The sequence below is a fragment of the Neoarius graeffei genome, chromosome 20 (assembly GCF_027579695.1).
Source record: "Neoarius graeffei isolate fNeoGra1 chromosome 20, fNeoGra1.pri, whole genome shotgun sequence".
Classification (NCBI taxonomy): domain Eukaryota; kingdom Metazoa; phylum Chordata; class Actinopteri; order Siluriformes; family Ariidae; genus Neoarius; species Neoarius graeffei.
The window spans coordinates 55,702,676-55,727,219 of record NC_083588.1 but is presented as its reverse complement, the minus strand read 5'-3'; the positions used below and the strand labels follow the sequence as shown (position 1 = coordinate 55,727,219).

Here is a 24,544-nt window from a genome sequence, read left to right as displayed (position 1 = left end):
CGGCTCGAAAATCAGCACATCACACGCGCGCTCTCGTGCGTTTCACGCGCGCCCTCCATGCGTTTCTTGCGTTTTTTGCATGTAGACCGGCTGTAGGAGCACGTACGGCCGGTTGTGACCGAGGCTTTACATGAAACTAGTGTTGTGTTAGTTGTGTCATCATCGTGCTATCTTTCTTTCTTACAGTGTGAGTAATTTTTCAACCACAAAACGTTAAAGTATACTTTAGAACTTATTTTTGTACTTCATAATTGTGTTGGGCATACTTTGCATGGAAGGAAAATTGACGTGGTGATCTTTGTTTACATGAAAGTAGCATCGTGCTAGCTCGTAGAGGGTAGGGCTTTCCTTAATGTCATGCAAATGAGCACCATTATGTGCCCGCCCTGCACCCAGAGTAGCTGAGATGGAAAACTTTGAGGGCGATTTTCTCCCTTTTCTGTTTTAAGAGATATGCACTTTCAAAAGGCCACACATTCTTCAAATATTGTCAGATCTCCACATGGAAGGCATCATTGGAAAGCTTAGAAACTGTACTTTCTGAATCTGTCAATAACTCAAAATGCCCCCGGGCGGACACGTGTCCCTGGATTCCGTTATCTGACACATATAGTTATCTACACAATAATAAAATCGTCAAAATTATGTGTAAAAGAGAAGGTGAGTTTGTTTGCTTAAAGGCTGAGGTTGAGCCTAGCCAGAGCAAAAAAAGGGGAAATTCTGCAGTCATGCAGCAGCAGTTATTATCTGGAAGGTAGGCTATGTCAGAGTAGAGCGACTGTATTATTATGTTAGTTTACTAATAATGTAGTGTTTATATCTTGTAAGTCGCTTTGGACAAAAGCGTCTACCATAACTATAAGAGTTACTGAGCACTGGAACTGGCTCTCGTTTATAATAATAACTGAATGCATTTTTTTGTCATGGGGTAGAACTTAATCCTGAATGAGACACTGTACACTAACACTGTATGATGCACATGAACAATTTGACATGAGAAACAACTCAATAAAATTTACTGAGTTGCACTAAATTGAACGCAATGACTTTCCATAATGTAAACACAAGTTATATTCAAGTCTGCAGTGCCAGAGCTGAACTTACGGGTAAAAGCAGCATCACGGATAATGCCGTTTTTTATGGCATCATTTATGGTCTGGTTTACAGACTGCTCCGTGGCGGAAGAGCTGGTTTGAAACACATTGTTCACTGTCGCCACCACACTGCCCTCACTGCAAATACAGACAGACACAGACACACGCACACACATGACTGGTTAGTACCTTGAAGTGTGGTTAAAATGTAATAATGCTTGTCAGAGTAGATGGTGAGAGTGTAGAGTAGTGTTGCACCGATACCATTTTTTTGGCCCCGATACCGATACCTATACCTGGCTGTGCAGTACCGGCCGATACCGATACCAATACCATACCGATACCACTCCGTTTGAAATGTGTGTGTGTATATATATATATATATATATATATATATATATATATATATATATATGAAGAGCTGCATACTTGGATGTAAAATCATTGCTATCATGGCTTTGTCAGGCTGCTGCTTACCTTTGTGAAACAGGAAAAAGACTAATACAAAGTGAATCCAGTAGAAACTCTTTGTGTTCGTTCACATGTTTCGTCTTCAAATGTTTTATCAGGTTCGAGGTATTGAAACTGGCCGATTTAACTCCACCTCTCGAAACTTTCAGGCCGCAAATCTTGCATGTAGCCATTGTACTCGCCGGAGTTTCTACGCTGAAATATATCCAGACCGCCGACATTTTCTTCTCGTGGTTTGTTTTTCCTCCGCATGAAAAAGCTGCCCCTGTATTGGCTAAGAGCGGCTATTGGCCCGCTCTCATTGGTCTGGAGCAGGTCAATAGCAATAGCTGCTTGGCGTGCTTGGCAGGCATGCACAGTGATCACGTGTGATCACACAACACAGAGTGTAGTGAGTGTCGGGAGAGAGAAGGCTGCGTTCAAGTGTCATACTAGCATCGGTAAATGGTATCGGCGCCCTATTTCTTGCTACTCGCCAATACCGATACCACCATTTTAGTGCCAGATCGGGGCCCCGTCCGATACTGGTATCGGTATCGGTGCAACACTAGTGTAGAGAGTCGTGGGTAAGAAGTCACTTACCTTAGTTTCAGAACTGTAGAGGTTATGTAGCTTTCTGATTTACTGAAAGCTTCATTCAGCTGGAAAAGTGGAAAAAAAGAGCAAGAAAACAAGAGAGAAAGTGGATGTCAGTTGGTATTGCTCCTAAAATATGGTGGCAATGCAGTGAAAACATAACATCTATTTGACTACAAATATATTGCCCTGAAATGTAGAATAAAAATTAAATCTGCTCGCAAGTCTATTTTTGCACTCAGTTCATTTTATTTAATTATTTGACGTCAACAAAGCACGACCTTAAATTCTCCGAATGTGTACTGACTCAGCACAGGCCATGTTACAAAATGTTCTACCTCAAGTAGCTAAAAGTTACATATTTCAACCAGAGAGAATCCTTAATGGCGGCACGGTGGCGTAGTGGTTAGCGCTGTCGCCTCACAGCAAGAAGGTCCGGGTTCGAGCCCCGTGGCCAGCGAGGGCCTTTCTGTGTGGAGTTTGCATGTTCTCCCCGTGTCCGCGTGGGTTTCCTCCGGGTGCTCCGGTTTCCCCCAAAGACATGCAGGTGAGGTTAACTGGTGACTCTAAATTGACCGTAGGTGTGAATGGTTGTCTGTGTCTATGTGTCAGCCCTGTGATGACCTGGCGACTTGTCCAGGGTGTACCCCGCCTTTCGCCCGTAGTCAGCTGGGATAGGCTCCAGCTTGCCTGCGACCCTGTAGAACAGGATAAAGCGGCTACAGATAATGAGATGAGAATCCTTAATCTTATATCCTGCAGTGAATAGTTGTTTATGATATCAGAATCACTTTTATTGCCAGGTATGTGGACACACACAAGGAATTTGACTCCGGTTTCACTTAGCTCTCATAGTACAAAACAGATAAAAAAGCGTACACAAAGCAAACAAAAAATAAAAAATAAAAATAAAAAATGGTGCAATAGGTGCATAGTGCAAAGTAATCCAAGTAAGTCAAGTATGAAATAGATAAATATAAAGTATACAGTGTGCACAGAATGACAGTATGAGTGTGCAGATATTTTACAAGTGATATTACTGATATATGAATCTGGATTTTAGCTGTTCATCACAGAAAGGATTTTCCCTTTTGGTGCAATATGGTGCATAGTGCAAAGATGAAATAGTAAATATAAATAAGTATAAATATAAATATAAGTAACAGTGAGCACAGAATGACAGTATGAGTGTGCAGGTATTTTGCAATTGATATTATTCATTCTCATTCTCATTATCTCTAGCCGCTTTATCCTTCTACAGGGTCGCCAGCAAGCTGGAGCCTATCCCAGCTGACTACGGGCAAAAGGCGGGGTACACCCTGGACAAGTCGCCAGGTCATCACAGGGCTGACACATAGACACAGACAACCATTCACACTCACATTCACACCTACGGTCAATTTAGAGTCACCAGTTAACCTAACCTGCATGTCTTTGGACTGTGGGGGAAACCGGAGCACCCGGAGGAAACCCACGCGGACACGGGGAGAACATGCAAACTCCAATTGATATTATTGATATATGAATCTGGATTTTAGCTGTTCATCACAGAGACAGCCTGAGGGAAAAAACTATTCTTGTGTCTGGTTGTTTTTGCATACCGTGATCTATATCGCCTCCCTGAGGGGAGAAGATTAAACAGATTGTGACCAGGGTGTGATGGGTCCACAGAGATGTTACCTGCCCGTTTCCTGACTCTGGACAAGTATAGGTCTTGGATGGAGGGCAGGTTGACACCAATAATTTTCTCTGCAGACCTTATTGTCCATTGCAGTCTGTTCTTCTCCTGTTTGGTGACCGATCCAAACCAAACAGTGATGGAAGAGCAAAGAACGGACTGAATGATGGCAGAGTAGAATTGTGTCAGCAGCTCCTTAGGCAGGTTGAGCTTCCTGAGCTGGCACAGAAAGTACAACCTCTGCTCAGCCTTTTTGATGATAGTGACTGTGTTGGTCTCCCACTTCAAGTCCCGAGAGATTGTGGAACCCAGAAACCTGAAGCTTTCAACAGCAATCACAGTGTTGTTGGTGATGGTGATGGGCAGCAGAGTGGGGGGGGGCTCCTCCTAAAGTCCACTGTCATCTCCACAGTTTTGAGCATGTTCAGTTCCAGATTGTACTGACCGCACCACCAGACCAGCTGTTCAACCTCCCGTCTGTATGCAGACTCGTCACCATCTCGGATGAGGCCAATGACCGTTGTATCGTCCGCAAATTTCAGGAGTTTAACAAATGGGTCTCTTGAGGTGCAGTCGTTGGTATAAAGGGAGAAGAGCAGTGGGGAGAGCACACACCCTTGGGGGGCGCCAGTGCTGATAGTCCGAGTGCTGGATATGATGCTCCCCATCCTCACCTGCTGCTTCCTGTCAGTCAGGAAGTTTGTAATCCACTGACAGGTGGAGGAGGGCACAGTGAGCTGGGTGAGCTTGGTGTGGAGGATGTCTGGAACAATGGTGTTGAATGCCGAACTGAAGTCCATGAACAGGATCCTGGCATACATCCCTGCAGTGTCAAGGTGTTGCAGGATGTAGTGTAGACCCATATTTATTGCATCATCCACTGACCTGTTTGCCCGGTAGGCAAACTGCAGGGGGTCTGTGATGTCCTTCAGGTATGACAACACCAGTCTCTCGAAGGACTTCATGACTACAGATGTGAGGGCAACAGGGCTGTAGTCATTCAGTCCTGTGATATTGGTTTTCTTAGGAACCGGGATTATTGTGGAGCATTTGAAGCATGAGGGGACTTCACACAGCTCCAGGGATCTATTAAAGATCTGGGTGAAGATGGGAGCTAGCTGGTCAGCACAGACCTTCAGACAAGAGGGTGACACACCATCTGGGCCAGGTGCCTTCCTGATCTTCTGTCTGTGGAAAAGCTGACAGACATCCTCTTCACAGATCTTGAGTGCTGGTGGGGGGTCAGAGGCGGGGGTGGCAGAATGGCAGGGGGCATAAATGGGTCTTTCATGACTGAAGGGAGGAGAGGTGTGAATGTGTCGAATCTGCAGTAAAACACATTCAGCTCATCAGCCAGTTGATGGTTCACTGCAGTGTTGGTGGATGGTCTCCTATGGACCCTTTTCATGTGACATCACGACAAACGCGGCCGCCATTTTGGACATGTACTACCAGTAGTTTACCACAGTCAACATTGAGGAACGGCAGCAAAGAAAGTTTTTACTTTCAGCAAGACTTCCATCATGCCACTATATTGTTGTGCACCTAGATGTAGTAACCATCAACAAACAAGGCAAGGTTTATCATTTTATCGGATCCCGACAGAGAAGATGGATAGCGGCCATTAACAGGAAAGATTGGCAGCCCTCGGCATACCAACGCTTGTGTAGTGACCACTTTGTTGGAGGTAAGACGAATAAAATTAGCCAGAAAAGGCATTACATTGCTGTTAACATTCTGTGGCGGCAAGTGTGTAACCAAGTAGGTTAAAATAACCCATTGTAACCTCTTTGTTCTTCTGTAGTAGCTATTGTTGACTAGCTAATGTCAACAACACAGTAGCTAGTATGTTACTGTAGCAATGTTTACGTTCAGTCATTTGGATGACTGTTAAAACCTTTCAGTCTCAAGTTTTTCCTTTACTGTATTTACTAGTTTACTGTAATTATGATCCGGCAGCTATTTATACCGGATCCAGTGTAAATAGCTGCCGGAGCCAACGTCCAAGGTTCCGGAGCGCGCTCCAGCTTGCTCCCCCTCAAATTAAGCAGCGTGCTCCAGCTTGCTCCCGGAGTGCTCCGGCTTGCTCCCCCTCAAATTAAGCAGCGCGCTCCGGCTTGCACCCCCTCAAATTAAGCAGCGCACTCCGGCTTGCTCCCCCTCAAATTAAGCAGCGCGCTCCGGCTTGCTCTGGAGCAAACCGGAGCGCGCTGCTTAATTTGAGGGGGAGCAAGCCGGAGCGTGCTCCGGAACCTCGGCCGGAGCACTCCTGGAGCAAGCCGGAGCGCGCTTCGGAACCTCGGACGTCGGCGTGTATGTGTATGGCGATGGGTTTTTAACGACATAGGTATACAGATCATGTGGGCCGAAGTCAGGTAAAGACAAGGGCTTCGTGTACTTCCGTACGTCAGTGAACAATCCTGGTGGAAGCAGGTAAACGTCGTTCTCTAAGCCTGCTAACCTCAATTTTTGCAAATACCTCTCCCTCTGCTCGCCCTGTAAATGCCCTACGTCGCTGGATAGTGAAGGTGTTTTCTGCATCTCGCTCCTTTTTCTTTTATGTTTTTCGTTTGTCGCCTTCCTCGCATTCAAACTGATTCGAGCCGAAGTCCACTACATGTCCAAAATGGCGGTCGCGTTATACGAAGGTCACGTGACTGAAAAGGGTCTATAGTTAGTAATGTTCTGCAGGCCTCTCCACATTGACGTTGGGTCATTTGCTGAAAGGCTGTTTTTAATCTTATCAGCATAGCTCCTCTTAACTGCTTTCACCTCCATTGTCAGTGTGTTTCTGGTCTGATTATACGGAACTCTGTCTCCACTTTTGTAGGCCTCTTCTTTGTTCTGACGAAGTTGCCTGAATTTTGCAGTGAACCAGGGTTTATTGTTGTTGTATATGCGGAAGGTTTTGGTAGGCACACACATATGCTCACAAAAACTGATGTAAGATGTCACAGTATCAGTCAGTTCATGCAGATCTGAGGCTGCAGCCTCAAAAACACTCCAATCAGTGCAGTCAAAGCAGGCTTGTAGTTCCACTTTGGCCTCATCGGACCATCTCCTCACCATCTTAACTACAGGCTTAGCAGATTTCAGCTTCTGCCTGTAGGACGGGATAAGATGAACCATACAGTGATCAGATAGTCCCAAGGCTGCACGGGGGACAGAGTGGTATGAGTCCTTTAAAACAGTGTAACAATGGTCCAGAGTGTTAGAGTCCCTGGTGGGACACTTAATGTGCTGTTTATATTTTGGCAGTTCATGGCTGAGGTTTGCTCTGTTAAAGTCCCCCAAAACAATGAGCAAAGAGTCCAGGTGTTTTTTCTCCACATTCTTTATCTGGTCAGCCAGGTGTTGTAACGCCTCAGTAACACAAGCCTGAGGGGGGGATGTAAACTCCAACCAGAATAAATGAGGAAAACTCTCGCGGAGCATAAAACGGTTTGCAGTTTATGAATAATGACTCCAGATGAGGACTGCACGATTTGTTTAGAACTGTGACATCAATACACCAACCTTCGTTAATATAAAAGCAGATTCCACCTCCCCTCGTTTTCCCCATGAGCTCCGTTTTGCAGTCCGCTTGGTGCAGGTGAAATCCAGGCAGATGGAGAGAAGAGTCTGGGATGTGCTCACTGAGCCAGGTTAAGGTGAAGCACAAGGCAGCATATCTGTTAAAATCCGTGTTAATTGTGTTGAGGAGCAGCAGTTCGTCCATCTTATTGGCCAGAGAGCGGACATTAGCCAGGTGAATAGACGGGAGCGCAGTGCGAAAACCCCGCTGCCTCAGTCTGACGAGCGCGCCGGCTCGCTTCCCCCGGTGTCTCCGGCGTCCTCAGCGTAATCCATAGAGAGCTGCTGCTCCTCCAACAAGTAGCTCTGGAAAACTTTCCAGATCAATGAAAACCGATGAAAAAACTTTACTGGTGGTTATTCCAATGTTTATAAGTTCTTCTCTGGAGTATGTGACCAGCAAAGGAGCGCAAAAAACACAACAAATACACAAAAACACAGAAAGTACGAGAGAGCAAAGTACCGAGGCAACCATCCACGGCGCCATCTTGGATGGATCAGTATCGACCCATATGGACAAGAGTGTTTTACTGGGAAATACGCCACTCTTATTTTTCATACAAACTACATCCGGGTAACATATTTTCCAATATCCTCACTCGTGAGGAAATCAATGAATTGTTTTGATAAATTTGGGTGCTTTTTGTTTGTGAATGCATCGATATAATAAAAAGAAAATCACATGTTGGCTTGAAGATATGAAGTTTATCTTCTCGTGTTGAAAAACTCGCATTTTTCATACGAAATATATCGTGGATCTGATTGACATATTTTCATAATATTGGCTGGCGTTTAATGGTATATCAGATATATTCCATTCAGCTAGCATGATACTGAACGAGTCGAAGACAAGTATATCAGCATTCTCAAAGGCCAACGCGAGCTTATCCGCGAGTCAGCGCAGCAGTGAAATCACTTCCAGCTAGTGTAGCGTTCATCAGTAGTGTTAGCGAATGCTAATAAAGTGGTCAAGCCAGTGCTATTGAGAGAGCAAGTAGCACAGGCTAACGACCAAGAAACTAAAATTTCTATCTCCAGACTCTTCTTCCACACTGCACGCTCACTACAGTATTTTTTATTCAGACTTAAGTATCCATTTCCCTGTGTAATTTACTTAGTTACTGTACTTTTGACAGCTACACACAACGGAGCGACCTGACAGCCTGCCGCTAATCCCTTACAAAATCCTTTGCCCTGTTGCTTTTTTGGTGTCTGGTTAAGTTTTGACTGAGCTAAAGTCCCAGCTCTAATAGTAACGGTTTACGACTATTTGTAAATATGCATGAAGAATATCTAATGAAGTTTTGGTAGCCTTTCAGGTGTTCAGCGCGTCTTTCTCTTTCACGGTGAACAAAGAAACGCTTCTGTGCATGCTCAGCGGAAAACCTTCTCATTGGATATTCGCATCAGCGCCGACATGTGACGCCATGTTGTCTTGACATCGTGCAATATCGTAAACCATATTCGACGCTCATTCTCCATTGGGTAGAGTGACGTAATACACGTAGGATAAGCGATATGCTAACAAATTGCATGCTATCAAACCAATTGAATGAAACCCGCTAGAAGGGAATAGAACACATTTTTATTCCATCGCAAAAGTGTCCTGTTTGTATAATAATTCCCAATATTTCACTCCGATGATGTCACTCCCAGTGTTTTCCCACTGACTAAATGTGCATCATCAAAATGGCAAACCGGTTCAAAATTAAAATTCTTTTGATTAACTTGCATATTTTTTTTCTCTCTGTGTCCATATAATATAAAGAATATTACACAGTGGCACAAAGGTATGAAGTTTATCTTCTCATGTTGAAAAATATTTCAGTCATTCGCTTTGCTCACTTGTGAAATATTTTCATCACTCAAAGATAAACTTCATATGTTCACGCCATCCTGTAATATTCTCTATTTATCAAATGGTGTTTCACAGACAAACTAATTTGACATGTAGAATAAAGGTGGATGGGTGGAATTCATCAGCACCTCACCGATTTAATGATCCTAGCAGCTGTTTTGCGAAAGACCTCAGAGGTAGGATTACTCATTTCAGGTTGAAATTGTTCTTTCAATAAATGCAGCATTCCTGGAAACACTTTAGCTAAAGATAAAGAATAAGAAGACACAAATATGGTTATGTCCAAATTTGGAGTATTAATGATTCTTATTTTCCCAAGCTTGCCCTCTGACCCCTACCTTCAATACACTGGCCATGTGACATGTATGTTCCAGCCAGACACTGACAGATGGAGTTTACACAGATGCTGAAAAGTGGACAGGGCATGGCTGGACAGATAGCTACATTACAGAGAGACAGAGAGTTATAAATAACCTTTTCTAATATTTCTGTTATGTATGAAGGCAGAGATGCAAGTTTACACACCTGGTGCGGTTGTTGTGTTAGTAGGTTTAGTAGTAGGTGGAATTGGAGGCCCAGTTGTGACATTGCTCTTTGGTGTAGTGAAGTTGCTGGTTTGTGTAGTTGTGGTGGTGATGTCGTGTGTGGTTGCAATGGTGTTGTTTGGTGTGGGTGTAGTGGTGAAGTTCTGTGGGGGTGGAGTAGTGATGTTTGGTGTGGGTGTAGTGGTGAGGTTCTGTATGGGTGTAGTGGTGTTGTTTGAGAGCGTACTGGTGAAGTCTGAGGCTGTAGTTGTGTCGTTTGAGGGTGTAGTGGTGATGTTTGGTGTGGGTGTAGTGGTGATGTTTGTTGGTGTAGTAGTGATGTTTGGTGTGGGTGTAGTGGTGATGTTTGAGGGTGTAGTGGTGATGTTTGGTGTGGGTGTAGTGGTGATGTTTGTTGGTGTAGTAGTGATGTTTGGTGTGGGTGTAGTGGTGATGTTTGTTGGTGTAGTAGTGATGTTTGGTGTGGGTGTAGTGGTGATGTTTGAGGGTGTAGTGGTGATGTTTGGTGTGGGTGTAGTGGTGATGTTTGTTGGTGTAGTAGTGATGTTTGGTGTGGGTGTAGTGGTGTTGTTTGAAGGTGTATTGGTTAAGTCTGAGGCTGTAGTGGAGTCATTTGAGGGTGTAGTAGTGATGTTTGGTGTGGGTGTAGTTGTGTTGTTTGATGGTATAATAGTGAAGTCTGAGGCTGTAGTGGTGTCGTTTGATGGTGTAGTAGTGATGTTTGGGGTTTGTGTAGTGGTGATGTTTGTTGGTGTAGTAGTGATGTTTGGTGTGGGTGTTGTTGTGTCATTTGAGGGTGTAATAGTGAAGTCTGAGGCTGTAGTGGAGTCGTTTGAGGGTGTAGTAGTGATGTTTGGTGTGGGTGTCGTTGTGTCATTTGAGGGTGTAATAGTGAAGTCTGAGGCTGTAGTGGAGTCGTTTGAGGGTGTAGTAGTGATGTTTGGTGTGGGTGTCGTTGTGTCGTTTGAGGGTGTAATAGTGAAGTCTGAGGCTGTAGTGGAGTCATTTGAGGGTGTAGTAGTGATGTTTGGTATGGGTGTAGTGGTGTCGTTTGAGGGTGTAATAGTGAAGTCTGAGGCTGTAGTGGTGTCGTTTGAGGGTGCAGTAGTGAAGTCTGATGCTGTAGTGGTGTCGTTTGAAGGTGTAATAGTGATGTTTGGTATGGGTGTAGTTGTGTCATTTGAGGGTGTAATAGTGAAGTCTGAGGCTGTAGTGGTGTCATTTGAGGGTGTAATAGTGAAGTCTGAGGCTGTAGTGGTGTCGTTTGAGGGTGTAATAGTGAAGTCTGAGGCTGTAGTGGTGTCGTTTGAGGGTGCAGTAGTGAAGTCTGATGTTGTAGTGGTGTCGTTTGAAGGTGTAGTGGTGAAGTCTGAGGCTGTAGTGGTGTCGTTTGAGGGCATAGTTATGACATTTGTGGGTGTACTGGTGATGCTTAGTGTGGGTGCAGCGGTGATATCTGATGTAAAATCTTCAGTAGTATTCAAATAATCTGTTGTAGCAGTCATTTCTGTACTATGTACTGTGTCTGTTGAGGTATTGACTGTTGTTACAGACGTAAATGGAGTATTACTTGATGGAAAATCTGTAGTGGTACTCAAATCAACTGTTGTTGCACTGATTGGTGGTGTTTCTGTTGATACATTTGCAGTTGTTTCAAAATGAGATGTAAGATTGACATGCGTTGTAGCTGCAGAACTGGTTGTGTTGTCCGTCATGGTTGTATCTGTGACAGGAGTATCTGGGGTGTTAGTTGGTGCTATGCTGGAATGGTTGGTCACTGAAAGTTGTAAAAACAGAAAATCATAAATGGAGCTTAAAACATTAAAATATGCTTTGGAACGTCACTCTGTTCTTTGGTTAATAGCTGCTGAAAATTTACCAATGAGCTGTTCTAATTCACATTATTACATCAGATAATTTGAAAATACTTGTCACACCTAGATAGCACACCATTGATTACACATAAAACATTCAAAACAGATGGATTTTCAGGACCCGCTGGTATAAATGGACTAGACAGACTAAGCCCTCGTTTCCTTAAAAAAATAATAATAATAAGGTTGAATTTTTGCCATCCACATAATGCTATTTGCTATTAGCATGACTTGAATTGGATTTGTTCTTACAACCCCATTTCCAAAAAAGTTGGGACGCTGTGTAAAATGTAAGAAAAAACAGAATGTGATAATTTGCAAATCATGGAAACCCTGTATTTAATTGAAAATAGTACAAAGACAACATGTCAAATGTTGAAACTGAGAAATGTTATTGTTTTTTGAAAAAATATATATGCTCATTTTGAATTTGATGTCAGCAACACCTTTCAGAAAAGTTGGGACTGGAGCATGTTTACCACTGTGTTGCATCACCTCTACTTTTAACAACACTCTGTAAATGTTTGGGAACTGAGGAGACCAATTGCTGTAGTTTTGAAAGAGAGATATTGTCCCATTCTTGCCTGATATACAATTTTAGTTGCTCAACAGTTCAGGGTCCCCTTTGTTGTATTTTGCACTTCATAATGCACCAAATGTTTTAAATAGGAGACAGGTCTGGACTGCAGGCAGGCCAGTTTAGCACCCGGACTCTTTTACTATGGAGCCATGCAGTTTTAATATGTGCAGAAAGTGGTTTGGCATTGTCTTGCTGAAAGAAGAAAGGCCTTCCTTGAAAAAGATTTTGTCTGGATGGCAGCATATTGCTCTGAAACATGTATATATAATTCAGCATTGATGATGCCTTCCCAGATGTACAAGCTACCCATGTCATGTGCAATAATACACCCTCATACCATCACAGATGCTGGCAACAAGCTGGATGGTCCCTCTCCTCTTTAGCCTGGAGGACATGGTGTCCATGATATCTAAAAAGAATTTCTATTTTTGATTCATCAGACCTCGGGACAGTTTTCCACTTCACCTCAGTCCATTGTAAAAGAGCTCGGGTCCAGAAAAGGTGTAATGAATTGTTTTCACAGACGATGGTTTTCTGAAGTGTTCCTGAGCCCATACAGTGATTTCCACTCCAGACACGTGTCTGCTTTTAATGCAGTGTCACCTGAGGACCTGAAGATCACAAGCATCTCAACCTTGTCTTTTGCATGCAGAGATTTCTCCAGGTTCTCTGAATCTTTTAATGATATTATGTAACATAGATGATGTGATCCCCAAATTCTTTACAATTTTACATCGAGGAACGCTATTCTTAAATTGTTGCACTGTTTGCCCGCGCAGTCTTTCACAGAGCGGTGAACCCCTCCCCATCTTTACTTCAGATAGACTCAACCTCTCTGGGATGCTCTTTTTATGCACAGTCATGTTACTGACCTGATGCCAATTAACCAATTGTTTTTTTAGCATTACACAACTTTTTCAGTCTTTCGTTGCCCCGTCCCAGCTTTTCTGAAATGTGTTGCTGACATCAAATTCAAAATGAGCATAGATTTTTGAAAAACAATAAAATTTCTCAGTTTCAACATTTGATATGTTGTCTTTGTATTATTTTCAATGAAATATAGGGTTTCCATGAGTTGCAAATCTTCACATTCTGTTTTCATTTATGTTTTACACAGTGTCCCAACTTCTTTGGAATTGGGGTTATAAGAACACCAGCACCACCAATGGTGGTAAGAAAAACATACGTATAAGGCTCGGGTTGATTTCGTCCTTGCCCAGACCATAGTTTGACGCAGCTTGTCACCAATAGTGATTGAGAAAGAGCAAATGAAATAACATAGCAGGTATAATAAACATTAAAGAGCTGGATTATTGATTAATTATTAATACGGCAAAGCTGGTTTTTATATTCAGTATTAGCTGCATGTTTATCAATCCCATGGCAATGAGTACTGTCAAGAAAATTCTCTCAGCGAAAATTTTTTCAATACACAAGTGTGTGGTAAGATTCAGTTTTACTATTCCAAGAGTGTCTTTGAGATCCAGACTCGCCAGAGTTACAGGGGAACAAAAGAACAGATGGAAAAATCGTACTTGCATATGGTTTTCTTCACCTTCTTAAGTCTAATACCATTTACAGTATGCATGAACCCTACTGCACCTTTTTGATGATATCTCTTATATACACAACATGGCCACTATAAACCCATATTTTCCACTTTATCCGATCTTATTAGGGCTCTTAAGAGTCGAAAATATACTATTCTAAATATTAGCATGGAGTCCCATACCTTCGTTTGTTGGAGCTGGTGTATAAGGGGTGGTACTGTTGTTGGACAAAGGTGGAACAGTCGTAGAAGTGCTGGACATGATGGTACTCGTGGTGCTATATGAAGAAACAGTGGGAGTAGATTTAGTGTCAGTAGAAGTAAGTATAGAGTCATGGGCTGTAGTTGCACCAGGGGCCGTGGTCTGTAGTGCAGTTGTGGAGTTGCTGAAGGTGCCTGTTGTTATGCTGCGAGTGGATGATAAAGGTTCTGATGTGTTCCTGTCAAACGTAACAGGTTGTGTTTTTGTGGTAGAGGCCATGCTGCTTGCTGGGGAAATTGGTTCAGTGTGATCTGCAGTTGGAGAAGCTGTTTCTGCCATAACAGAAGTTCCTGTGAGGTATGTTATGGTAGAAGAATGTTCTGCAGATTCGTTCATGCCAAGAGAGATCGTGGTTGAGACGGCTGGCATTTCTGTAGGAGTACTGCTGCCCATGGTAGCTGTAAACACAAATATAACAGTAAGTAAGTGGAAAAACAGTACAAACAGGCAGGTAAAAGAAACTAAGGGCTTCACATTTGTTTAAATCATGGAGATCCCTGCAAAGGTTGGTATTAATCTTAATCTAGCACACCTGAATCAGTTAACAAAGCCTTATACTTCAGTTTGGCATGTTGGTGAAGGGACTATGAGTCTTTCACAGGATTACACAAGATATCAGTCATAACCTTTAATTGACATCATGTGTAATTTTGCCTGAGGTGGCATGGTGGTGTAGTGGTTAGCACTGTCACCTCACAGCAAGAAGGTTCTGGGTTCGAGCCCAGTGGCCGACGGGGGTCTTTCTGTGTGGAGTTTGCATGTTCTCCCCGTGTCTGTGTGGGCTTCCTCTGGGTGCTCCGGTTTCTCTCACAGTCCAAAGACATGCAGTTAGGATAATTGGCTACTCTAAATTGCCCATAGGCGTGAATGTGTGTGAATGGTTGTTTCCCAAGCCCAGAAATGGGAGGGCTGCGGCAGGAAGGGCATCCGGCGTAAAGCTCCAATTAATACGGCATGTGGATCAATAGGGTCCACATGGACCCCGACCTGGCAACAGTGCTGGACAAGGGAGAAGATAATGTGTAATTTTGCCTATTTTGTTTGTGTAGTATGTATAAGTAGGCCATGCAGACTTTCATTATTGAACATCAAAAAAAGCAAAACTGAAGACGTATTAAGATTTATCCAGATGCTCAGTAAATGTGATGTTTATTTAGAAATTGATGCAATCGTGTCATGCTAGGAGCCACCGCTCCAGGAAGTGGCTCCATTACAGAATTCACTCCAGTTCCAACCTGGACTTTGCACACTCTTCATCACCCGTATTTTAGTTCACACACCATCACATAGAACAGCTGTTCCCAACTCAGGTCTTAGAGTATCTCCTGTCTTGTTCACTTTAGTGTTTTCCCTGCTATACCACAACCACTTCAATTCAGAAGGGGCAAATTGGTGGATAGTTGGATCTGGTGTGTTGGGAGCAGAGAAACATTAAAATTACATTACATTACAAGCATTTAGCGGACGTACGACGTACCCAGAGCAGCTTGGGGAGCAGTTGGGTGCCTTGCTCAAGGGCACTTCAGCCATTCCTGCTGGTCCAGGGAATCAAACTAGTGGTTTTTTGGTCCCAAAGCTGCTTCTCTAACCATCAGGCCATGGCTGTGCAAGGCATAGGGTACTCCAGGGCCAGGGCTATCCTGGAGTACCCTGTCCTAAACATTTGTCTTCCCAGAAAGACTATGCCAAACATGTTGGGGTAAGCCTTCCTCTACTATCACTTTCAAGACATCAAATATGAACAACGATTCAGCTCCATGACCACTCATTGTGCTTTCCAGCCCTTTTAGACTCTGGCTCAGTGGTAAACATTACAGCCAGCAACTTGGTGAAACAAAACTTAAATCCACCCATTACACTGGAATCTTAGTTCCTGGTATCAATTGTCAACCCAGTGAGGAGCATTCTATGAACCATTACACAAGTCCATCCAACTTATAGTAGAAGCAACACATGATGATGAGATCTTCTATTCTCTATCCTCTTCTTACTGCATGGTGTTTGGCTCATTAACCTAATCCCAGTGTTGATTGAGAAGGTAAAAACAGATGTTATACCATAACATTTTTAGAAGGCACCATGTAATTGTATATACTCTGTCAAAAAGAAACCAAAGCCATGGAGGATTACAGTCAGGAGGCATTACTACAGAAGCTTATCCGTATTTCAGGTTCTCCAGTCTCGGATGGATGTTTCTTCATTCAAATGAAACAGAAACCACCATGTCCTTGCATCCATTATAGAGGTTTAAACACTGTCATTATCAAGTACAGACATCCTCTTCCATTAGTGCCCATGGCCACTGAACATCTCTGAAACTCACTGCATACACAACTGCACATGCAAGTTATCAGAATCATTCATTCATCTTCAGTAGCTGCTCTATCCTGTTCAAGGTTGCTGAGGATCACAGGACAGGTGCAGGAGAATTCATCCAGGATAGGATTTATGCCCATTGGCAATTTAGAGTACGTAGCCAATCTACCAACTGGCATGCTGGAGGAACCAGGGCAGCTTAACGGAAACCTATGGGAACACTGAGAGAACTTACAAAACTCTGCATGGACAGTAACCTGAGCTCAGGATCTAATGAGGCTTCCTGGATTTGTGAGGCTGCTGCACTACAGTACCACCCAACTTCTCAGACTGCACACTCAAATTAGACTCTACAATTGGGATCTTATAGACCTGAATGTACCTTTTAGAAGGCCTCTGGGCTATTGCTCAGCAGGTTGTGAGTTCAAGATGTCACTGTTGAAAATTTGAGCAAGGTCCTTAAATCTCTCTGAGAAAGGTACCAAGCTGGGGTAATTGTATATGTGACAATATAGTCATATATATTCAGTACTGCTACTGTGGACACTTTGAAAACTTCATATTATACTGTAATCACTATCCCTGTTTCATTCAGGAGGATCTGCTTGTGTAGGTCAGAAGTAGGGCATATACCTTGGCGAGATTCCCTATTTTGGAAAAATGTGAAGGCAGCAACATTCAGTTCTGTTCAGATACAAAAGCTAATAACCCTTGTGATTTTATTTAGAGCTCAGATAAATGTTTGTAGCCCTGTGATGACCTGGCGACTTGTCCAGGGTAGACCCCGAAGCCGCCGCCAGGCGCCGCTAAAACCGCCATTTAGAATTTGAGCCGCCGCCAGCCAATAATTTTGTAAGCCAATTTGAGCCGCTATCTAATAAAATTTGGCTGAGCCACTAAGAATTGTGTACATCAAATAATGGGTTTATCCACATCATGAGCTACAAAAAAAGTGACACAAACATGATCAACTGTACACACTAGTAGTAACACAATAGAGACGTATAGGCATACACTGTAGAGATTTAGAACTGATATCACAGCACAGAGAGCCACCACAAGCTTGCCGTTGTGACTACCTGTCTGGCTTCCCGCCCCTCACACCGTTACCACGATACACTGGGGAACCCGGGAACCCACCCAGAGCATCAATCGACTCCGATATCGACGAGATGGCTGCATTCTTTGCCGCTGCTGAGGGAAAGTGTAAAGGTATTTTTTGTTTGTTTGTTTGTTTGTTTCACATACTTCGAGATTGATAAAAAAAAAAAGTACTCCACCACTCTACTTTCATCATAGTAAGATAGCTGCCAGTCCTTCACTGGTCATTGCTAGTGAGAGTAGATAGCTAGATGCCTTCCTCGAACAATCCAGATTAGCTTATTATTAGCATTGAACTACAATCTTGCTAGATTTATATTTACAATGAAGTAAGAGACCAGGGGACCTGTGGTAATTTGCTATTTATTCCCCCCATTTGTTTGATCCGTTCGCCCGGATATATGCCACACAGTGACGTCCAGTATCAGCCATTTGTAGCCATAAACATTTTGGTGGCTGCAGCAGCCATTAAGGTTTTGGCTGAGTCAGCTAGCCAGCCAATAATTTCATCAGCCAGCCATTATCCTGAAAACAAACGGCTTCGGGGTCTAGTCCAGGGTGTACCCCGCCTTTCGCCCGTAGTCAGCTGGGATAGGCTCCAGCTTGCCTGCGACCCTGTAGAAGGATAAAGCGGCTAGAGATAATGAGATGAGATGAGATAAATGTTTGTTGTGAGGAAGCATTGCTAATACCATTGTCTTTCTGTTTTCTATCAATCAGGGGCCTGATGCTGTTATTACCAGATCAAGTGGGATGGACTGTGAGGTTTTTATATGCCAGCACTGTGTGTGTGTAATCATACACCCTACCTTCAGGCCTAATTAACTAAGACATAGCATGCGTATGCAAGACCAGCATTGTTCTAAGAATTTGTTCTCAGCTGGTAAGCCTGGCAAGACAAAAAGATTTTTTTACACTCATCAAGATAGGACTTCAATCTCATTAAGACAGGACTCTAGGTGATGCCAGGGATTTCAGTCTGTCTTTAATATGTCCCTTTCTCTCTTCTTCCCTATTCCCTAAGTCACTATGTCGATCAGGTTGAGCCTACCAGCACAACAAATCTCTCTCTGTCAAGTTACACATCAAGCCTGAGATACCAATGATGCTGGCCTCTCCTGCTCTTTGGACCTGCCTGATCCATCTTGATGCCCTACTTCTGGCTGGAGTTCTCATCACTTGGCTCCTATGGAGGACGGCCCCATATGGACAATCTAAAGATAAGCTTAGAAGATGGCTCTGGACACTTACAGTTTTGTAACGATGGCTTAGAACTACAATTGCCATGATAACTTTAGGACAGTAGTTGTCATGAACAGTCTTACGCTCAAGTCTCCATCACTGAACAGTTGTTAAGGTCAACAAAACAGACTTCATGTTAAACTATAATGAATTCAGTAATAGTTTAATCGTATTTATAAGTGGCTCATAAGCTTATAGATTCCGAGTTACACGACTGCACTTCTTGGCTATATAGCTATAGAAGGGAAATTGTTTATAATCGCACTATTTGGTGTCACCCAGATGAAGATGGGTTCCCATCTGAGTCTGGTTCTTCTCAAGGTTTCCTGTTCATATCATCTCAGGCAGTTTTTCCTTGCCACCCTCATCTCTGGCTTGCTCATTGGGGATAACTGAAATTTTATATGTGGAATTTATATATTTATGCAAAGCTGCTTTGTCTCCATTGTACAAATAAAACTGAATTGAAAAAAAAAACCTCAAACCATACAGGTGTTTCTATTAAAGTGGACAGTGAGAGTATGTAGATTGTGCAGACCAACTAACATGAACCAGTCTCATGACTTATCACAAAAAAGAAGTCTTCTGTAGTAGGTATTCTTTAAAACAAGCACAGTTACAATGAATGTGCTCTGGTAACATAAGACGTCCCTTTTTTTTTAACATTTCTTTTTTAACCCAAGTCCTCAATCAGGGGCTGTCATTATTATATTTCTGTGTTTGCCAACTTGCTTTGCTAGGTCATGTGTCCTAGACAATTAAGACAATCAAGCTCTGGGTCCAATCAAATGCGGGGGCAGTAAAATTCTAATTGCTGTCTTCTGTTAGGCAGCCTAATTAGTAACTCAACAGGCCCAGAAGCCTGAATCACTGCATAAATAGAAAGTGCTCTGCAATCATCTGTTAGCAGCAATGGGGTTCAACCAAGTTGGCTTTGGTGTACTGATGCTTGTTGTAACTGGGTTGTCAACAGCATAGGGGCCAAGCTTGGGGAATATCCAAGCTCCTGCTGGACTTCAATCTAATGAGTCAGGGTATCCTTCACTGTGAGTGAATGCTGGGTTGCCTTCTTAAAGTGCTTCCCAAGCTGGAAGCCCTGCTGTAGCCTCACTTGGATGACAACTTCAAAGTCCTTCGGGTGCTCAAGCCCAGCAAATAATTCAGCAACCAGTAAAGAACCTGACTTGGTGTTTTCCAGTAACTCCACAAATCCTGACACCACCAGCCCTGGTACACTTTGTCAGGCAGCCTTTTCCTGTTCTTTATGCAGGGGTAACTGCAAGGTGCAATGAAACTGCAGTATACATCAAGGTGATGCATGAACTACTTGGACCTGATCTAACCAGCAATATTGCTGCTCTCATGTTGTGCTGCCAAAGGGATGGATGCTTCTTCCCAATTCCTTATCTATGAATCAGCACTGCATGACTACAACAGCAAGTTGACTTGTACTTGGCAATAGCTTAGTTTTGCTTTAAGCTTGTTCTGGATGGTTTTTACATCTTTTCCTTTTTTCATTCAGGTAACTGCAAATGATCCATATCTTCACCCTTGGTTTTGCTCCAGTGCCTCTAAGTGGTCCTCTACTTCTCAGAAGTGTTGGTGCTAAGGTTTTCATTGAGTATCATTATCTGAGGTATGCAGCCATACCTACCAATAAATCTTTTTGGGTTTATTTGAGAGGTTGTACTCCTTTTGTGATGGCCTTTTTTTCTAATGACTTCCAGATTCCACAATGTGAGTAGCAATGGTCTCATGCCTGCTTGGATCCCATATGCTTCTACCCAAGCTGCTGAGGAACTTCTTGTTTTCTCCTTGTGGCTCATGATGGGTTTGTATCCTGGTTGAGCTATAGCTTATTTGAGTAAGATACTTACGGATGAGGTTTCTTGTTCTAGATGACTGGCTATTCTAAAAGCCATCCAACTAGTACTATTTGGGCAAGCTTATAAATATTGAGGGTTCAGTACTGTAGTTCCTACATGTGTCCTTGTAGGTGGCTGTGTGGCCACTCCTGTCCCTAATGTAAATGCTGTTGCAAGATATTACTTCGGTGTTAATCAAGGGTGAGTGAGGTTCTTTTGAGCCTCTGTAAGCTGATCTGAACTTTCCTAACCATAAATTCTTCCAGGTGCCTGCCTGATGCCAAGTTTATGCATTCCAGTTCTCACTTTGTGCCCTACACTCAAGCAGCTAAGCTGAGGTTTCAGCTGGAAGCCTTCAGATTCTTCCAAGGGAACAGTCGCTTGGTAGGTAATGACTGCTTGGTTAGGGGTGATGGGCTTGTTCAGCTGTCAGATTTTGGCAGGTCTACATTGCATGCATCTTGAAGGCAACAGCTGGATCTTCTGATGCTTGTTCATTCTCTGACAACTTTGACCATGACTGTACAGTGCTGCTGAGCTCTGACCACTAAAACACTACTGTGTCTTCCTGGATGGACTGCTGCATATTAACCCCTTTCACATGACGTCACTGCGCCGCGAGATTTTGTTAGGCGCCATATTGGAAGACCAAGTACATGCACTCACAATATAAAACAAAGTACGAGCGAGACTAAAGTGACACGATGGCTGACAATTCTGGTTATGTGAGTACATTACCAGCTGCAGAAAGAGCACGGTATGTGGAGAAACTGGCTGTGATTGATGGGTTTGACCCATATGATAAGACTCGTGGCAAGGGAGAATGGAAACATAAGGAGGACCTGACACCAATTCTGCCATCTGTTTGCTACCCAGACATTGTAAACTATTTGTTGTTTACACCCAGTGCCTACACACAGTGTTCGAACTATGACGATATTTTCGGGGGGTCCTTTTTTTTTTTTTCCCTTGGGGCGCTTGCGCTTGTCTCGGAGCGCGGATCTCCAAACACATGAGAAGCCTATCTTACGCACATATCACGTGGACTCCACACACGCATCGCATCTGAAGTCATAACTCATCAGGGGAAATCGTGTCCACATTGGCATGTTCAAAAAACAACCTCGCGTCAACAATGATACCACACGCAAGAAAAAAAAAAAAAGTCAGGCTACTCAACAACCAACCTGGCAGCAGCGAGCAAGCCCCAAACCATCTATTATTATTATTATTATTATTATTATTTATTAAATTGTAGAAGTCCGGGAGGCTTGCTCCTCATACAGTTATCAACTTGGGGCCAATTTAGCATGTTTTAAATCTGAATTTCTTGCGTTTGCTTACCTCAGTGTCCACAGATCATGCACAGGCTTATCCATTATATCCACAATTTTTTGCCAAGTCTCACACAGGTTTCTTTCAAGTCTACTGTTGGGCCAATAAATCATAAATAAAACAGCTCAGATTTGTTTAAGTCGTTTGCCACTCCACTTTATTCTCGTGGGTTCACATACCGCTGCCGTTATTTCCCCCTAATCACGAGTTTGTTGGTCTTCCAATATGGCGCAGGGTCTGTTTACTTCCGGTTTCGGGTGATGTCAGTGAAAGGGGTCTATAGTGCTGACCAGGTGTGTAGTTGTTGCAGCAGCTGTGGAAGCAACAGCATGAGGAAGGGACATGATCTGTCATCAGAACAAGGTATTTGGGAGAACCATGTTGGCTTTTTTTGTAACTTGCATCTTTGCACTCTTGAGACCTGAACTGGCACTAGTGGCTTTGGTTTTGGACCCCACTCATGCAGCTTGCCTTTGTTTGCAGCTGGAGAAAAATGTAAGCTTTGGCCCAATTGTGGTTCTAGATAAGGTTTAGTAGTCTAATGACTGACTTTGCATCAATTTAAAAAAAAAAAAACCTACAACTTTGTCTTGTGCAGTGGTTTCCCCCAAACATGGGTGGGGTTTCTAGAACTACAAAACTAGGGGCTTCCCCAGCAGACTACAGTAGGTACACTCTTGTGAGATGTACAGTATGGTATGTTGTGGGTGGAGTGCAAGCCAGCCCATGTATAACTCCAGATAAGCATCAGATCCTGTTTGCTGTGGTTAACTTAATTATTTTTTCCAGGAACACAAGGATGTCACGCATTATTGCCTAGTAACCAAAATGCAATGACTGGTTAAAAGGCAAAGAAATGAGCTCGGGAACCTGCCCACCTTGTCAAGTGCCGCCCCCTGCCGGCAATTTGTTGCTCCCTGACCAAACACACACCCACAGTGAAATAATGATACTCTAATGACAACCAAAATATGGACACTTCTGTTCCACTGCATCTGTGTGGGTTCATGCACAGAGATGCTTAATCCCTTAAGCAGCTGCACTTTTAGACTAAACTATTGTGATTTAAACAAAAAGCTTTAAGAGGTAGGCTCTGCCTGGACATGCAGGGACATTGTGTATAGTGTTTCGGAAAAAGGTTTTCCATGTTAACAGGTTTAGAGGGTTTTCCTTTGATACTCAATTCATATGTACATATACAGTGGTGCTTGAAAGTTTGTGAACGCTTTAGAATTTTCTATATTTCTGCATAAATATGACCTAAAACATCAGATTTTCACACAAGTCCTAAAAGTAGATAAAGAGAACCCAGTTAAACAAATGAGACACAAATATTATACTTGGTCACTTATTTATTGAGGGAAATGATCCAATATTACATATCTGTGAGTGGCAAAAGTATGTGAACCTTTGCTTTCAGTATCTGGTGTGACCCCCTTGTGCAGCAATAACTGCAACTGAACATTTCTGGTAACTGTTGATCAGTCTTGCACACCGGCTTGGAGGAATTTTAGCCCATTCCTCCATACAGAACAGCTTCAACTCTGGGATGTTGGTGGGTTTCCTCACATGAACTGCTCGCTTCAGGTCCTTCCACAACATTTAAATTGGATTAAGGTCAGGACTTTGATTTTGCCATTCCAAAACATTAACTTTATTCTTCTTTGGTAGACTGACTTGTGGGCTTAGGATCGTTGTTTTGCTGCATGACCCACCTTCTCTTGAGATTCAGTTCATGGACAGATGTCCTGACATTTTCCTTTAGAATTTGCTGGTATAATTCAGAATTCATTGTTCCATCAACGATGGCAAGCTGTCCTGGCTCAGATACAGCAAAAGAGGCTCAAACCATGATACTACCACCACCATGTTTCACAGATGGGATAAGGTTCTTATGCTGAAATACAGTGTTCTCCTTTCTCCAAACATACCGCTTCTCATTTAAACCACAAAGTTCTGTTTTGGTCTCATCCATCCACAAAACATTTTTCCAATAGCCTTCTGGCTTGTCCACATGATCTTTAGCAAACTGCAAACGAGCAGCAATGTTCTTTTTGGAGAGCAGTGGCTTTCTCCTTGCAACCCTGCCATGCACACTATTGTTGTTCAGTGTTCTCCTGATGGTGGACTCATGAACATTAGCCAATGTGAGAGAGGCCTTCAGTTGCTTAGAAGTTACCCTGGGGTCCTTTGTGACTTTGACGACTATTACACGCCTTACTCTTGGAGTGATCTTTGTTGGTCGACCACTCCTGGGGAGGGTAACAATGGTCTTGAATTTCCTCCATTTGTACACAATCTGTCTGACTGTGGATTGGTGGAGTCCAAACTCTTTAGAGATGGTTTTGTAACCTTTTCCAGCCTGATGAGCATCAACAACGCTTTTTCTGAAGTCCTCAGAAATCATCTTCGTTCGTGCCATGATACACTTCCACAAACATGTTGTGAAGATCGGACTTTGATAGATCCCTGTTCTTTAAATAAAACAGGGTGCCCACTCACACCTGACTGTCATCCCATTGATTGAAAACACCTGACTCTAATTTCACCTTCAAATTAACTGCTAATCCTAGAGGTTCACATACTTTTGCCACTCACAGATATGTAATATTGGATCATTTTCCT

General features: G+C 43.1%; 1 protein-coding gene and 1 pseudogene across 2 annotated transcripts in view; one reads left to right on the top strand and one right to left on the bottom strand.

Annotated features, from left to right (window-relative positions):
- si:ch211-198m17.1 (mucin-2) overlaps positions 1-24,544 on the bottom strand; it is a 76,948-nt gene that overhangs the window by 16,868 nt on the left and 35,536 nt on the right. For both annotated transcript variants that reach the window (XM_060902045.1, XM_060902046.1), the window contains exons 2-7: positions 13,982-14,458; positions 9,776-11,572; positions 9,589-9,690; positions 9,384-9,493; positions 2,148-2,206; positions 1,105-1,232 (exon numbers count right to left, since the gene is read on the bottom strand). In XM_060902045.1, coding sequence (XP_060758028.1) covers positions 1,105-1,232; positions 2,148-2,206; positions 9,384-9,493; positions 9,589-9,690; positions 9,776-11,572; positions 13,982-14,458 — 2,673 coding nt within the window. The remainder of the gene's footprint in view (positions 1-1,104; positions 1,233-2,147; positions 2,207-9,383; positions 9,494-9,588; positions 9,691-9,775; positions 11,573-13,981; positions 14,459-24,544) is intronic.
- Positions 19,632-22,453, top strand: LOC132869374 (zona pellucida sperm-binding protein 3-like; annotated as a pseudogene).